Source organism: Salvelinus alpinus, chromosome 4, assembly GCF_045679555.1.
Source record: "Salvelinus alpinus chromosome 4, SLU_Salpinus.1, whole genome shotgun sequence".
NCBI classification, from domain to species: Eukaryota; Metazoa; Chordata; class Actinopteri; order Salmoniformes; family Salmonidae; genus Salvelinus; species Salvelinus alpinus.
Window position 1 is genome coordinate 30,988,193 of NC_092089.1, and position 17,647 is coordinate 31,005,839.

The 17,647-nt window shown below is 43.3% G+C and overlaps 1 protein-coding gene across 2 annotated transcripts; it reads left to right on the forward strand.

The window, feature by feature from the left end:
- The first annotated feature begins 8,183 nt into the window (after positions 1 to 8,183).
- trim108 (tripartite motif containing 108) lies at positions 8,184 to 17,005 on the forward strand. 2 transcript variants are annotated; one of them, XM_071394982.1, is made up of 6 exons: positions 8,184 to 8,787; positions 11,599 to 11,694; positions 12,172 to 12,405; positions 12,504 to 12,568; positions 15,399 to 15,508; positions 15,734 to 17,005. In XM_071394982.1, the coding sequence occupies exons 1-6, from the start codon at positions 8,350 to 8,352 to the stop codon at positions 16,297 to 16,299; spliced, it is 1,509 nt and encodes a 502-aa protein (XP_071251083.1). In that variant the 5' UTR covers positions 8,184 to 8,349; the 3' UTR covers positions 16,300 to 17,005. The 2 variants fall into 2 exon arrangements, with proteins under 2 accessions (XP_071251083.1, XP_071251082.1); XM_071394981.1 differs by having other exon boundaries at positions 8,186 to 8,787; positions 15,393 to 15,508.
- The last annotated feature ends 642 nt before the right edge of the window (positions 17,006 to 17,647 follow it).

Sequence of the window (17,647 nt, forward strand, 5' to 3'; positions counted from 1 at the left end):
TAGTTTTTAATGATGTTTAATACAGAAGGATTTCAGTGTACCTCAGGCCTAGATATCATTTGGCCTCATTGCAGCTGTAGTAGTGTTTCCCTCAGGAAAGCAGGAAGCCACTTTCATAGACACTGGAGTAGCCTGTTAGTGATGTTGGACTCCCCCCTATGGACTTGGGTCTTCATACATGTACACTGAGCAAAAATATGAACGCAACACTTTCAAAGATTCTACTGAGTTACAGTTCATATAAGAATCAGTCAATTGAAATAAACTCATTAGGCCATAATGAATGATTTCACATCACTGGGAATACAGATATGCATTGTTTGGTCACAGATACCTAAAAAACAAAAGGGAGGGGTATGGATCAGAAAACCAGTCAGTATCTGGTGTGACCACCATTTGCCTCATGCAGTGCGACACATCTCCTTTGCATAGAGTTGGTCAGGCTGTTGGTTGTGGAATGTTGTCCCACTCCTCTTCAATGGCTGTGCGAAGTTACTCGATATTAGTGGGAACTGGAACACGCTGTCGATCCAGAGCATCCCAAACATGCTCAATGGGTGACATCTCTGGTGAGTATGCAGGCCATGGAAGAACTGGGCCATTTTCAGCTGCCAGGAATTGTGCACAAATCCTTCCAATATGGGACTGCATTATCATGCTGAAACATGAGGTGATGGCAGCAGATGAATGGCACGACAATGGGCCTCAGGATTTCATCACGGTATCGCTGTGGATTCAAATTGACATCGATAAAATGCAATTGTGTTTGTTGTCCATAGCTTATGCCTGCCCATACCATCACCCCACCGCCACCATGGGTCTCTTTGTTCACAACGTTGACATTAGCAAACTGCTCGCCCACACAACGCCATACAGTTGAAACCGGGATTTATGCATGAAGAGCACACTTCTCCGGCATGCCAGTAGCCATCGAAGGAGAGTATTTTCCCACTGTAGTCAGTTCAAGACCCTGGTGAGGACAACGAGCATGCAGATGAGCTTCCCTGAGATGGTTTCTGACAGTTTGTGCAGAAATTCTTCGGTTGTGCAAACCCACAGTTTCATCAGCTGTCCAGGTGGCTCATCTCAGACCATCCTGCAGGTGAAGAAGCGGGTGGGGACATCGTCCCCACAGTGACTGTACGTACATACCCCAACCAGAATCCATGGATTACAGGCAACATTCGCACTGAGCTAAAAGTTAAAGCTGCCGCTTTCAAGGTGCGGGACTCTAACCCGGAAGCTTACAAGAAATCCCACTATGCCCTGCGACGAACCATCAAACAGGCAAAGCGTCAATACAGGGCTAAGATTGAATCATACTACACCGGCTCCGATGCTCGTCGGATGTGGCAGGACTTGCAAACTATTACAGACTACAAAGGGAAGCACAGCCTCGAGCTGCCCAGTGACACGAGCCTACCAGATGAGCTAAATCACTTCTATGCTCGCTTCGAGGCAAGCAACACTGAGGCATGCATGAGAGCATCAGCTGTTCCGGACGACTGTGTGATCACGCTCTCCGTAGCCGACGTGAGTAAGACCTTTAAACAGGTCAACATACAGAAGGCTGCGGGGCCAGACGGATTACCAGGATGTGTGCTCCGGGCATGTGCTGACCAACTGGCTGGAGTCTTCACTGACATTTTCAACATGTCCCTGATTGAGTCTGTAATACCAACATGTTTCAAGCAGACCACCATAGTCCCTGTGCCCAAGAACACAAAGGCAACCTGCCTAAATGACTACAGACCCGTAGCACTCACGTCTGTAGCCATGAAATGCTTTGAAAGGCTGGTAATGGCTCACATCAACACCATTATCCCAGAAACCCTAGACCCACTCCAATTTGCATACCGCCCAAACAGATCCACAGATGATGCAATCTCTATTGCACTCCACACTGCCCTTTCCCACCTGGACAAAAGAAACACCTATGTGAGGATGCTATTCTTTGACTACAGCTCAGCGTTCAACACCATAGTACCCTCAAAGCTCATCACTAAGCTAAGGACCCTGGGACTAAACACCTCCCCCCGCAACTGGATCCTGGACTTCCTGATGGGCCGCCCCCCAGGTGGTGAGGGTAGGTAACAACACATCTGCCACGCTGATCCTCAACAGTGGAGCTCCCCAGGGGTGCGTGCTCAGTCCTCTCCTGTACTCCCTGTCCACCCACGACTGCATGGCCAGGCACGACTCCAACACCATCATTAAGTTTGCAGACGACACAACAGTGGTAGGCCTGATCACCGACAATGACGAGACAGCCTATCGGGAGGTCAGAGACCTGGCCGGGTGGTGCCAGAATAACAACCTCTCCCTCAACGTGATCAAGACAAAGGAGATGATTGTGGACTACAGGAAAAGGAGCACCGAGCACGCCCCCATTCTCATCGACGGGGCTGTAGTGGAGCAGGTTGAGAGCTTCAAGTTCCTTGGTGTCCACATTACCAACAAACTAGAATGGTCCAAACACACCAAGACAGTCGTGAAGAGGGCACGACAAAGCCTATTCCCCCTCAGGAAACTAAAAAGATTTGGCATGGGTCCTGAGATCCTCAAAAGGTTCTACAGCTGCAACATCGAGAGCATCCTGACCGGTTGCATCACTGCCTGGTATGGCAATTGCTCGGCCTCTGACCGCAAGGCACTTCAGAGGGTAGTGCGTATGGCCCAGTACATCACTGGGGCAAAGCTGCCTGCCATCCAGGACCTCTACACCAGGCGGTGTCAGAGGAAGGCCCTAAAAATTGTCAAAGATCCCAGCCACCCCAGTCATAGACTGTTCTCTCTACTACTGCATGGCAAGCGGTACTGGAGTGTCAAGTCTAGGACAAAAAGGCTTCTCAACAGTTTTTACCCCCAAGCCATAAGATTCCTGAACAGGTAACCAAATGGTTACCCGGACTATTTGCATTGTGTGCCCCCCCCCAACCCTTTTTTTACACTGCTGCTACTCTCTGTTTATCTTATATGCATAGTCACTTTAACTATACATTCATGTACATACTACCTCAATTGGCCCGACCAACCAGTGCTCCCGCACATTGGCTAACCGGGCTATCTGCATTGTGTCCCACCACCCGCCAACCCCTCTTTCTACGATACTGCTACACTCTGTTCATCATATATGCATAGTCACTTTAACCATACCTACATGTACATACTACCTCAATAAGCCTGACTAACTGGTGTCTGTATATAGCCTTGCTACTCTTATTTTCAAATGTCTTTTTACTGTTGTTTTATTTCTTTACTTACCTACACACACACATACCTTTTTTTCGCACTATTGGTTAGTAAGCATTTCACTGTAAGGTCTACACCTGTTGAATTCGGCGCACGACAAATAAACTTTGATTTGATTTGATGTGGAGGTCTTGGGCTGGTGTGGTTACACGTGGTCTGCGGTTGTGAGGCTGGTTGGACATACTGTCAAATTCTCCAAAACTACTTTCGAGGCAGCTTATGGTAGAGAAATGAACATTAAATTATCTGGTAACAGCACTGGTGGACATTCCTGCACTCAGCATGCCAATTGCACTCTCCCTCAAAACTTGAGACATCTGTGGCATTGTGTTGTGTGACAAAACTGCATATTTTAGAGTGGCCTTTTATTGTCCCCAGCACAAGGTGCACCTGTGTAATGATAATTCTGTTGAATCAGCTTCTTGATATGCCACACCTGTCAGGTGGATAGATTATCTTGGCAAAGGAGAAATGCTCACTAACAGGAATGTAAACAAATTTGTGCACAAAATTTGAGAGAAATAAGCTTTTTGTGCGTATGGAAAATTTCGGTGATCTTTTATTTCAGCTCATGAAACATGGGACCAACCCTTTCCATGTTGCGTTTATATTTTTGTTCAGTGTATATTGGTGTAAGCAGTACCTGTAACTGGGCTGTAGGCTTGGCTGATGTTGGTGATGACATTTGTGTGGACCAGGGTGGTGCCAGTATTGAATGGTCCCGCAGTGTTACTTAAACTAGCAAAGACACCTTTGGTCTCAACACCGGGGAGAAACATTATCATTAATCTTTGAGCATTGTTGAGAAACGTATTCTATGCTCCAATTGCTATAAGAAACAGCAGGTACTTTTTTTTGCAAGACAATGTGACAGATGAGACTTTTCTGAACATCTGTTTGTTTTATCTGTGTAGGCCCAGCCACAACTTGTGTGCTCTGTCACCTCTGGCCGCATTGCAAATGGCCCAACAAAAAACAATATGGATGTTTGATCTCTGTGGTAACCTGTAACTGTTTAGGGTGAACTCTCAACACTGTATGCAAGAAGGTGTTATTGTCTTTAGGAATTCAGCTATCTACTGTACTTGGCACACCCCCCTCAGGCCATCATAAATAGATGGAACCCCCTTCCTAGAGGATGTTGGCTGGTCCGTTCTCATTGGATATCTTATTTTTATAATCTTTGGTTTTGTCTGGGGATTGGTCAACAATTGATTTTGAATATAAACAAGTCAGATCTGGTATGCATGGAATGAAAGTAATTTCTTCTTCTCTTATCTTGTATCCGGCCCATAGATAAAGGTTGCTTGAAAATGCTTCTCTCTTTTAGGTTAGCAAATAGGCCTGGGGCCTTGCGGATCTGATTAGTTCATGCTTTGTCTTGTAAATTAACCTTAGGTACAGCATGCCTAGAATTATGCTTTGTTAATGTCAGTATTGCCTTGTAACTTAAACATTATGCCTTGTAAGTGAATCTATTAATGTTCCGTACATTTGCCATAAGTATTTGCCACTCGTGATGACCATTTATTGATCTTAGTCCGCTAAACTCACAATGATGGGACCTGGTTTTACTATCAAATTAAATGGAGTCAGATGGTCAGATTTATTAAATGTAGATTGTTAAATATTATTCAGCACTACACCTGCCTTTTCTCTCTAGCTCCACCTCTCTCTCTGGCTGTCATCCTGGTTCCCATGGGGAATAAAACAAACATCAGTTGACCCTTATTTCAACCAATGGAAACAAATCTCTTGTTCATAGTCAGACATACTGTATGTTTGCTACCCGAATTCTCTCTCTTCAGCTCCTCCACCTCTCCCTCACTAGCTCTACCTCTGGCCCCAATGGTGGACAGTTCTGCAGCTGCTTGGGTCGAAAAACCCCATCAATAAACATTAAGGTAATCAATTCATCAGTGTAATGTTTTACAGTGTATAATGCTTTAAAAAAATGCATTGCCATCAAATGTTTAGAAACAACCTGGGCAAGAATCACGAGCAAGAACATGTTTGCTACAGCAATAAAAACTCTCCATGTAGGAAGAAACCTTGGGAGGAACCAGACTGGCGGAGGGAGTACTGTATATTCTGTTTGTCTGTATATTCTGTTTGTTGTCTGTATATTCTGTTTATTGTCTGTATATTCTGTTTGTCTGTATATTCTGTTTGTCAGTTGTCGTGGAAATTCAACACCAGGGACACTTGAAGTCAATCTTAAATGAATCAGTATTTATTGTCAGCAAGCTGGAGAGGTCACAGTCAAACTTAGATGCATAAAGTACCACTCAGAAGTCAGCTCCGCCGGGCCAGTCCCATTTGATCTCTTAAATACTGCTTACACAGACAAGTTACATAGGCATGGTTCATAGGGTTGGTTCCTGCTTGTGTCTGGCACCGTCTCCTAACTTAATTTATAGGCCATATTCTGGGCATTCTGACAGATGGTCCTAAGGAGGGGGTCATGTCGCCCCCCTCATATCTTTACCAAGCAAAGGCAGGAACCAAGGATTATTTATGACACGAGACAATATGAACATTTTCAAGGCTGTCTCTTCACGTAATAACATTTTCTTCACACTGTATATTCTGTTTATTGTCTGTATATTCTGGTTATTGTCTGTATATTCTGGTTATTGTCTGTATATTCTGTTTATTGTCTGTATATTCTGTTTATTGTCTGTATATTCTGTTTATTGTCTGTATATTCTGTTTATTGTGGCAGCACCATTTCACACAGTCAAATTCCTGTACATGCAAATGTATTTGAATAAAGGTGATTCTGGAAGGTCTGACACTGATGTGCCCGAGACAGACAGTACAGCAACACCAGCAGAGCTACAACACCCCTCATTCTGAAACAATGTCTCTTCAGAACTAATGGAGTCTACTGGATACAGTGCCTTCAGAAAGTATTCACACCTCTTGACTTTTTCCACATTTTGTTGTGTTCCAGCCTGAATAAAACAATTTTTAAATTGAGGTGTTGTCGTCACTTGCCTACACACAATACCCCATAATGTCAAAGTGGAATGATATTTTTTGAAATGTTAAAAAAATTATTAAAAATGGAAAGCTGCAATGTCTTGAGTCAATATGTATTCAACCACTTTGTTATGGCAAACCTAAATTAGTTCAGGAGTAAATATGTACTTAACAAGTCACATACTAAGTTGCATGGACTCACTATGTGTACAATAATAGTGATTAACATTATTTTTTAATGACTACCTCATCTCTGTACCCCACACATACAATTATCTGTAAGGTCCCTCAGTCAAGCAGTGATTTTCAAACACAAATTCAACCACAAAGACCAGGGAGGTTTTCCAATGCCTCGCAAAGAAGAGCACCTATTGGTAGATGGGTAAAAAAAAATCAGACATTAAATATCCTTTTGAGCATGGTGATGTTATTAATTACACTTTGGATGGTGTATCAATACACCCAGTCACTACAAAGATACAGGTATCCTTCCTAACTTAGTTGCTGGAGAGAAGAGAAACCGCTTAGGGATTTCACCATGAGGCCAATGGTGACTTTAAAACAGTTACAGAGTTTAATGGCTGTGATAGGGGAAAACTGAGGATTGATCAACATTGTAGTTATTCCACAATACTAACCTAATTGATAGTGAAAAGAAGGAAGCCAGTACAGAATACAAATATTCCTAAACATGCATCCTGTTTGCAACAAGGCACTAAAGTAATACTGCAAAAAATGTGGCAAAGCAATTCCATTTTTGTCCTGAATACAAAGTGTTATGTTTGGGGCAAATCCAATGCAACACATTAAGTACCACCCTACATATTTTCAAGCATAGTGGTGGCTGCATCAGGACTGGGGTGTTTTTCAGCATACAGAAGATACAGAATAGAGCTAAGCACAGGCAAAATCCTGTAGGAAAATCTGGTTCAGTCTGCTTTCCACCAGACAAAGGGAGATTAATTCACCTTTCAGCAGGACAATAACCTAAGACACAAGGACAAATATACACTGGAGTTGCTTACCAAGAAGACAGTAAATGTTCTTGAGTGGCCAAGTTACAGTTTTGTCTTAAATCTGCTAGAAAATCTACAGTATGACAAGACCTGAAAATGGTTGTCTAGCAATGATCAACAACCAATTTGACAGAGCTTGAAGAATTTTGAAAAGAATAATGGGCAAATGTTGCACAATCCAGGTCTGGAAAGCTCTTAGAGATTTACCCAGAAACACTCACAGCTGTAATGGCTGACAAAGGTGATTAACATGTATTGACTCAGGGGGTTCAATTCTTATTTACACATGTTAGAATTTTTCTTCCACTTTTACATTAGAGTATTTTGTGTAGATCATTGACAAAAAATGACAATTAAATCCATTTTTATCCCACTTTGTAACACAACAAAATGTGGAAAAAGTAAAGTGGGTTGAGTAATTTCTGAATGCACTGGTGTTGTTGAACCAATACGTTGGGAATTTAACAGGTGTCCTTGGTGGAACATTTTGAGTTCATATCAAAAGACAGTGTGATGTAACAGAACACAGGTAAAAGATTAGTTCATACAATGTCCTCCAATGTTTGGGGTGTTTAAAACCATGGGAGAGTCAAACCTGTTCAAGATCACTCCTTTTCACTTTAAAGATTGCTTATAGAAGTCTGTCTAATGCTGATCTACCCTACTTTAGCCTTTTTAGTAAGTGGATGGATTGGTGTAGTATGCTGACTGGCTTTATCTTGGGCCTCAATGGGATAAGCTTGTCCAGGAGGATAGCCTGGAGGAACACTACGGTATTGTGTTGCTTTAAAAAGTTGATAGGTAGCCTAGGAATGAACCAATAACCTGGCAGTGGCAACATGTTTCTCTGTAGTTCCTCTTATATAAGACTAGTTAGGCCTGAACAGGTGGCCCCAACATGAACATTTCCAGTCCAGCTAGTTTTACAGGTGCGAGAGAATGTGTTGTGGACGTATGAACTCTGAACAAAGGGAATTGACAGTGAAACTTAAGTCTTTCTTCACCTGTTGAGCACCGAGGATCAAGACAGTGAGGTTTTCAAAGACAGAAAAACATTTAAATAATAGTAAAGGTGTACCATAACTTTAATACAGATATGGCATCAGTCCTGTCCGAGCAGCTCCAGTGCCCAGTGTGTTTGTGCGTTTTCACCGACCCGGTGAGTCTACCGTGCGACCACACCTTCTGCCGCCCCTGCATCAGCGCTCACCTGTTGCAGAGCTCAGTGAAGAGCCAGAGCCGCTGCCCAGAGTGCCGCGGCCCTTTCAGCCAGAAGGATCTCCGGGCTCACCGTGTCTTGACCAATATGGCAGATGCGGCTCGAGAGGAGGAGGAGAGCGGCCTCGCAGCGAGGGGACCAGAGGCACCGCAGGGACGCACTGTAGCCTCAGAGCTGGTGTGTCCAGAGCATGACGAGAAGTTCAAGTTGTTCTGTGAGACAGACCAGAGGTTGGTGTGTGTGATCTGTAGAGATGGAGAAAAGCACCGGGGACACACGTTCACACCTGTGAAAGAGGCAGCAAAGATCAGTAAGGTGTGTAGGTCTGTGGCAGCACAGTTCTTTTTAAACCTCATAATTGTACTTATACTGCCGTGTGAACGTCTTAAATGGTAAGAGATGTATATTATATAACTTTGCTTGCCTGTAGGTTTCCAAGTCTATATATGTTTAATTTCCTCAATCTGTGTTTTAATGTTCTATACAACAGTAAGTAACTTGATAAAACTTGCAAAATCTTATTCTCCCTCTTAATTTCTCTCTTAATCTCTTTCTTAATCTCTCTCTTTCAATCTTGCCCTCTTTCTCTCTCTCTGTCATAAATATAATCTTTAAATCTGTAAACGCTGTTAAACCCATGCCAAAGTAGGCTACATGCCATGCATTCTCTCAGTCACAAGGAGTGTTGTGGTATGTATCTGTTCGAGAGCTCTGTTGGCTCTCTGGCCAGCATTCAATCAGATGTGCGTTGTAGACAAGGGCATTGTATACCGACAATGCACCTTTTAAAGTCAATTTCCCAGATGTTCACAGAGATCACATTCACAATAAACGCTGCCGATGTCGCCTCAAGCGGAAAATTATCTTTAGATGTCAAAGGTGGTGCATTGTAGACTATTCTGCTCCTCAAACAAGGCTCTCTGTATGTGTGATAAATAAAAAGGCATAAGCGACATAAGCAGTCACTTAGGGCCCGCGGCCTCTAGGGGTACCCCCAACTAGGGATGTTAACGGTTAACCGTTAAAGCCGCCGAAAATACATTTGACCAGTCAAGCTTATCGGTCTATAGGTTCATTTGCATAATTTTGTGGAATTAAATTGTCTCATTTGTATTTTCGTTAGTCGTCATGCATTTTATTTATCACACATATAGAGAGCCTAGTTTGAGGAGCGGAATAGCCTACCACCTGTCAGACAGCATGAGAGTAGCTCCTCAAAAAGCCTGTAGGCTACTGGAGTGAAACCTGCTTTTGTAAGCCTAAAAAATAACAATTCTATATGTAATCGTGTGTTAAAAACATGTGGCGACGATTAAAAAGTAGCTATTTCTATTTCTCAATCTCAACTCGTAAAGCGCGCCTCCCATTCACCATTTGGATGCCTAGGCCTACCGTTGACTATCAGCGTATCACCCACCACTTTGCAATGTGAGCTTGAGCCAGTAAAATTGTTTTAAACCTTTTTTTTATCCCTTCTTCTCCCCAATTGGTAGTTACAGTCTTGTCCCATTGCTGCAACTCCCATACAGACTCAGGGGAGGCGAAGATCGAGAGCAGTGCGTCCTCCAAAACACAAACCAGCTAAGCCGCTTCTTGACACAATGCCTGCTTAACCCAGAAGCCAGCCGCACCAATGTGTCAGAGGAAACACTGGCAACCGTGTCAGTGTGCATTGCGCCCGGCCCGCCACAGGAGTCGCTAGTGCACGGTGGGACAAGGACATCCCTGCTGGCCAAACCCTCCCTTAACATTCTGACCAGACCGCACGCACGTGTGCGTGTCTGCGTGCGCCATCTCACATTTGGATTTTGTCCCTCCACACCAGACGCTATCAGGACAGGCAGGTTGAAATATCAAACATTTTACCTGAAATGCACAAGGTCCTCTACTCCGACAATTAATCCACAGATAAAACGGTAAACCAAATTATTTTTATCAGACTTCTTCTTCTTATTTGGTCTTGATATGGCGGTTGGCAACCAACTGTAAGGTACATTACAACAACCGACTGGAGTGTGGACTTCAGTTCATCTTTCAATCACCCATGTGGGTATATTCTCCTAAAAACCAATGAGAAGATGGGAGAGGCAGGACTTGCAGCGTGTTGAACGTCACAAATAGAACCAAGTTCTATTTTAGCTCCTGGCCACGCAGACACTCGCTGATGCGTGCGAGCAGTGTGGGTGCAATGATTGAATAACATGTACAGTATGTCTGGTCAGCATGTTAGACCACTGCGCCACTCGGGAGGCCGGGCTATAGCCTTTTTACTGTAAGATGATAGGCTCGCTATTGTTGCATGTTTCCATTAAGCTCTTAATGAAAAATGTCCGACCCTTGTATGCATGTGTAACCGATATGAAATGGCTAGCTAGTTCGCGGGGTATGCGCTAATAGCGTTTCAATCGGCGACGTCACTTGCTCTGAGACCTTGAAGGAGTTGTTCCCCTTGCTCTGCAAGGGCCGCGGCTTTTGTGGCGCGATGGGTAACGATGCTTCGAGGGTGGCTGTTGTCGATGTGTGCGGAGGGTCCCTGGTTCAAGCCCGGCTAGGAGAGGGACAGAAGCTAAACTGTTACACATGCACAGTATCAGAGAGGAAGAGGCGAAGCGAGAGGTTCACTCTCGCCAAAATCTGTCCAAAATAAGTCCAATGTGTTTCTATGGGCTTATTTTGGGACTAATCTTGTCGCCTGCCTTCCCGCCTTGGGACGACTCCCATTGTTAGGGCGGAAACATAAGCATCTCGTCATTATATACATATCTCTGATAGTATTTTCTGTTGGTCACGTCATTTTACTGGTTGGACATTTTCTTACCGTTTGTTGACCGGTTAATGAGGGTCAGTTAGTCGGCAGAATACCGACCAGGCATGCAAGGTACGTGCCCAGAGGTCCTGACCTCCAGGGTGCCTCCATTGATATTGTTAGTCACTCTCACTCGGATATCATTAATATGGCATTAGTCACTGTAAAATATGTAGAATTGCAGGAAATTAGCTTTAAAACGGCAAAAATGTATCTCCGCCCCATTGCAAAATGAGTAGATTACATGACATGTTTTATTTTTAAAAATTGCTTGCTTGGTAGGGGGGCATTTGATTGAATCCTGGTCTCTGTGTTGTTAGAACGTTCTGAGGGGAGCTCTGGGGTTCCTGGTGAAAGAGAACCGTGAAATGGAAGGACTGCACCAACAGCAGGCCTCTGAGATCATCAAGACCAAGGTGAGGGCATCTCTTTCTCTCTCACTCACACCTACACATAGTACAGAAAACATGCAACACTGCATAGAACATGTAAATTATCAACCCAACCACGCTGATAGATTTAATCTTGCCCAAAACGAACTGAATTGATCTGGCAACTGGAGGGCTGCTGGGTTCACATACTCAAGACATTCCCTTACCGTTGTGCCTTTGGGTAAGGCCCTTAACGCCACAACATACTCTCCATCCAGTGGCGTTGCACTGCAGCTTGACCCTGTGCTCGTCTCAACTGTATGTGTGATGCGTGCTGTCTTGGGGGGGGGGGGGGTTGAGAACAGAGCAGAAGACACATTTCTGTTGGCTGTAACTAATGGAAAATAAAGTTGTATTGTATGTGTTATTGTATTGAATAATTTACTAATCTGTGAATGTGACTTTAGTAAAGCTTGAAGAAAGTGGTGTGTCATACAGTCAAACATTTCCATCCCATCACAGGAGAAGTCTAAAAGCCTGTCGGCTCACATCTCCTCCTGTTTCGAGGAGCTGCACCAGTTCCTGAGGAGGAGGGAGGAGGAGTTGAAGGAGGAGCAGGAGAGGGAAGAGAAGAAAACTGTGGCGGCCATGCTGAAGAATGATTGTGTGATAGAGAACAGGCTGATGATTGGGAGGGAGATGGAAGTGACTCTGCAGTCTGCTCTGGAGATACCTAAGTCTGACCACTTTCTAGAGGTGAGAGGAGTCTCACAGAGTCTAGTTACTGGTTGTCTTGTGGTCTGCCTTTCATAATTAGTGATTTGATGCGTGTGTGTGTGTATGTGTGTTCACAGTGGTGGAGTGAAAGAGGCCTTCCTGTTATTGAGGGGATGAAGATGAAGGACACATCCAAACCTAAGTGCAAAAACATTAAATATACACACGTGAATACAATGACATGAGCAAATATACTGTACCAGTCAAAAGTTTGGACACACCTACTCATTCAAGGGTTTTTCTTTATTTTTACTATTTTCCACATTGTAGAATAATAGTGAAGACATCAAAACTATGAAATAACATATGGAATCATGTAGTAACCCAAAAAGTGTTAATTAGGGCTAGGCCACTTTTTTCTCCACTTCCTGTCTGAATGACGTGCCCAAAGTAAACTGCCTGTAGCTCAGGCCCTTAAGCCAGAATAGGCATAGAATTAGTACCATTGGAAAGAAAACACATTGAAGTTTATGGAAACGTAAAAATAATGTAGGAGAATATAACACAATAGATATGGTAGGAGAAAGTCCAAAGAAAAAACAACCAGAATTTGTTTTTGAGAGAGACCATTCTCTTAGAATTGCAGGAGAAAGCTCATATTGAAAATTAGCTCCCTGAATGCAATTCCTATGGCTTCCACAGGGTATCAGCAGTCTATGTTCAAGGTTTCAGGCTTGTACCTTCAAAAACGAATAAGAAATATCAGTTTTAGTAGAGGGACACAGTCTTGGAAATTCGTGTTTGCGCGCGGCATGAAGACATTACACACCTGCTAAAATCGGTTTCCTATTAAACATACTTCTTTCTGAAATAAATATTATAGTTTGATGACATTTTAGGGTATCTGAGGAGTAAATACAAATGTATTTTGACTTGTTGAAACAAAGTTTAGGGGTAGATTTTCGGATTCCTTTCTCTGCAAGTTGAACGAGTGGATTACTCAAATCGATGGCGCCAACTAAACTGACTTTTTGGGATATAGAAGGACTTTATCTAACAAAACGACACTACATGATATAGCTGGGACCCATTGGATGACAAATCAGAGGAAGATTTTCAAAAAGTAAGTGAATATTTAATCGTTATTTGTGAACGTATGAAACCTGTGCCGGTGGAAAAATATTTTGATGTGGGGCGCCGTCCTCAAACAATCGCATGGCACGTTTTCGCTGTAATAGCTACTGTAAATCGGACAGTGCAGTTAGATTAACAAGAATTCAAGCTTTCAGTAGATATAAGACACTTATATGTACATAAATGTTTAAAATCCATAATATTTATGATTATTTATTTGAATTGCGGTCCCTCCAGCTCCATCGGAAGTTGTCCCGCTAGCGGGACTCCTATTCCTAAGAAGTTTTTAAACAAATCAAAATATATTTTAGATTCTTCAAAGTAGCCACCCTTTGCCTTGATGACAGCTTTTCACACTCTTGGCTTTCTCTCAACCAGCTTCATGAGGAATGCTTTTCCAAGGAGATCCCACATATGCTGAGCCCTTGTTGGCTGCTTTTCCTTCCCTCTGCAGTCCAACTCATCCCAAACCATCTCAATTGGGTTGTGGTCGAGTGATTGTGTAGGCCAGGTCATCTGATGCAGCACCATCACTCACCTTCCCGGTCAAATAGCCCTTACACAGCCTGGAGGTATATTCTGGGTCATTGTCCTGTTGAAAAACAAATGATAGTCCCACTAAGTGCAAACCAGATGGGATGGCGTATTACTGCAGAATGCTGTGGTAGCCATGCTGGTTAGGTTTGCCTTGAATTCTAAATAAATCACTGACAGTGTCACCAGCAAAGCACCCCCACACCATCACACCTCCATGCTTCACGGTGGGAACCACACATGCGGAGATCATCTGTTCACCGACTCTGAATTTCACAACAAAGACACAGGGGTTGGAACCTAAAATCTCAAATTTGGTCTCATCAGACCAAAGGACAGATTTCCACCGGTCTCATGTCCATTGCTCATGTTTCTTGGCCCAAGCAAGTCTCTTCTTCTTATTGGTGTCCTTTAGTAGTGGTTTCTTTGCAGCAAATCGATCATGAAGTCCTGATTCACGCAGTCTCCTCTGAACAGTTGATGTTGAGTTGTTTCTGTTACTTGAACTCTGTGAAGCATTTATTTGGGCTGCAGTTTTAGGTGCAGTTAACTCTAATGAACTTATCCTCTGCAGCAGAGATAACTCGGGGTCTTCCTTTCCTGTGGCGGTCCTCATGACAACTAGTTTCATCATAGCACTTGATGGTTTTTGCGATGGCACTTGAAGAAACTTTGCAAGTTCCTGAAAGTTTCCTCATTGACTGACCTTCATGTCTTTAAGTAATAATGGACTGTCATTTCTCTTTGCTTTTTTGAGCTGTTTTTGCCATAATATGGACTTGGTCTTTTACCAAATACGGCTATGTTATGTATACCACCCCTTCCTTGTCACAACACAACTGATTGGCACAAACACATTAAGAAGGAAAGAAATTCCACAGATTAACTTTTAACAAGGCACACCTGCTAATTGAAATGCATTCCAGGTGACTACCTCATGAAGCTGGTTGAGAGAATGCCAAGAGTGTGCAAAGCTGTCATCAAGGCAAAGGGTGGCTACTTTGAAGAATCTCAAATATAAAATATATTTGGATCTGTTTTGTTTAACACTTTTTTGGTGACTACATGATTCCATATGTGTTATTTCCTCGTGTTCATGTCTACACTATTATTCTATAATGTAGAAAATAGTAAAAATAAAGAAAAACACTGGAATGAGTAGGTGTGTCCATACCTTTGACTGGTACTGTATGTATAGGTCCTGTATTGCCTTCTGAGAGATGTGTTGTGTCTTTTAGACCAATATGGCCACCAGTGTCCCTATGATGAAGTATTGCTTTGATAGGAAATGTTTGTTCCAGACAGTCTAACTCCAAAATTGTGAACTTTTTTGGTGGTTTCAACCCTGTCTGTCTCAGTTACAGGTCAAGGGTTAGAAGTCTGTCTGTGACCCCTGACTCTCTCAATCTCGGCCTCTACGAGACTCACCTGCCCTTCTGCATGTGGAAGGAGATGCTAAAGGTCGTCAAACCAGGTGAGAATGAGTACTGACTGAGGAAACCAGGTGAGAATGAAGACTGACTGGGGAAACCAGGTGAGAATGAGGACTGACTGAGGAAACCAGGTGAGAATGAGGACTGACTGAGGAAACCAGGTGAGAGTGAGGACTGACTGGGGAAACCAGGTGAGGAAGAGAACAGGGGGAAGTGTGTGTCTCTAACTCCATCTCTCTCTCTGTCTGTTGAACTCTTCCCCTCAGTTCCTGTGCGCCTCACCCTTAGCAGCAGTGATAATTCCTATTTAAAGGTATCAGAGGGTGGGGCCAGTGTCAGGCACGCAGACCAGGGCGGCTTCGGCTTCAAGTACTACCGTGACTACGCCGCCACCACCACCGTCGTCTCCACAGAAACCGTCCAAACAGGGCAGCACTACTGGGAAGTGGAGGTGGGGGGGAAGCTGGACTGGGGGGTGGGGCTGAAGGTGAAGGAAGATTCCGGCAAAGAGTCTGTCCTGTCTCCAGAGAGGGAGATAATGTTGCACCTGAAGCCTGAGAAGGGCCTGGTGTTCAGCCATGATGGTGTGGAGACGCCCCTGATGGCTGCTGGTGGTAACCCAGGTACTCAGGCTGAGGCCCAGGCCGGGCCTCGTAGGGTGGGGCTGTACCTAGACTGTGACAGGGAGAGGGTGTCCTTCTATGATGCAGACAGCATGGTTCTCCTCCACTCCTCATGGTGCAGCTTCATCTCCCCGTGTTCCTTATGCCTCTGCCCCGGGCCGTACATGGAGGGCCGCAACACTAACCCACTGACTGTCTGTTGGTACTGACCCAGCGGGCAAACTGGTTGCAATGACGTCATTATGATATATTTTTCTGACGTCATGGTCAGGTTTTGTTCACGTCTTTTTAGTAACCAGAAAAGGATGTATAAAATAGTACTTATTTTCATGATGTCTTCAGTTGGTAGTTATATAGTATAGTTATGTGGCATGTTCTAAACCAAAAAATAAATTTAAAAAGTTGTAATTTGGATAGAAGTCACATGCCAAATTTTGCTTGCTGGGGACCTGGCCCTAGTGTCCACTACCTTTCTTGATTATGTTGAGTATTTCAGGAACTATTTACTAGCTAGAATTATCAAATGATCAATTTTGAGTTCATCCTTTTCTAAAATCTTTTTTACATTTTTATTGTTGACGTTAGGGGCATATTCTGTTAATAACTGCTTTGTGGTGTCCTTTTTAAGTAATCTTACCATGTATTTGTTGGTGAAGGCAGGGTTATGCTTTGTGGACAAAAACCCTCCAGATAGAATTTGTGTCCCCCAAGTTTTGTTTCCCCATAAAAATAAATATATAAATCTGTTGCTGTGCCCTTGAGCAAGGTAACTTTACTTAACTCTAATTGCTCCAGGGGTGCTGTACAATGGCGACACTGGCCGTGACCCCACTCCCTGCGGGTGTCTCAGGGGGTGTTGGGATTTGCAAAAAACACATTTTCAATAAACACTTGTGTGTAACAAGATAAATATAAGCGACCCCAAATTATTATTAATTACCATGCCAATTTTGTGCTTCCAGGCCTCCCAGTAGTGCCCAATCTCACAATCTGAGGAGGGGGCGGAAGAACGTAATATTTAGTAGTTAAAATCAAACAATATATTATGACTTGGCACTGGTACCGCCTTCATTACCTTGTTTTTGACCGGGTTTTTTTTCTCACAGAGGGAAAACAGTCACTTTTACAGACAGCTAGCTACAGATTCTATGCTAGCTTTGTTTTATTTATTTATTTATTTAACCTTTATTTAACCAGGTAGGCAAATTGAGAACACGTTCTCATTTACAATTGCGACCTGGCCAAGATAAAGCAAAGCAGTTCGACACATACAACAACACATAGTTACACATGGAGTAAAACAAACATATAGTCAATAATACAGTGAAAAAAATAAGTCTATATACAATGTGAGCAAGTGAGGTGAGATAAGGGAGGTGAAGGCAAACAAATATATGTATAAATAAAAATATAAAAAGGCCATGGAGGCGAAGTGAATACAACACAGCAAGTAAAATAAAAACTAAAACCACTGGAATGGTTTGCAGTGGAAGAAAGCGCAAAGTAGAGACAGAAATAATGGGGTGCAAAGGAGCAAAATAAATAAATAAATAAATA

What these genes read in the sequence shown, in the direction of transcription:
- trim108 (XM_071394981.1), top strand. Translation starts at nt 8,350, where the DNA reads ATGGCATCAGTCCTGTCCGAGCAGCTCCAGTGCCCAGTGTGTTTGTGC. An exon ending in CTGAGATCATCAAGACCAAG is followed by an intron (nt 11,695 to 12,171) that starts GTGAGGGCATCT and finishes ATCCCATCACAG; the next exon opens with GAGAAGTCTAAAAGCCTGTC. An exon ending in AGTCTGACCACTTTCTAGAG is followed by an intron (nt 12,406 to 12,503) that starts GTGAGAGGAGTC and finishes GTGTGTTCACAG; the next exon opens with TGGTGGAGTGAAAGAGGCCT.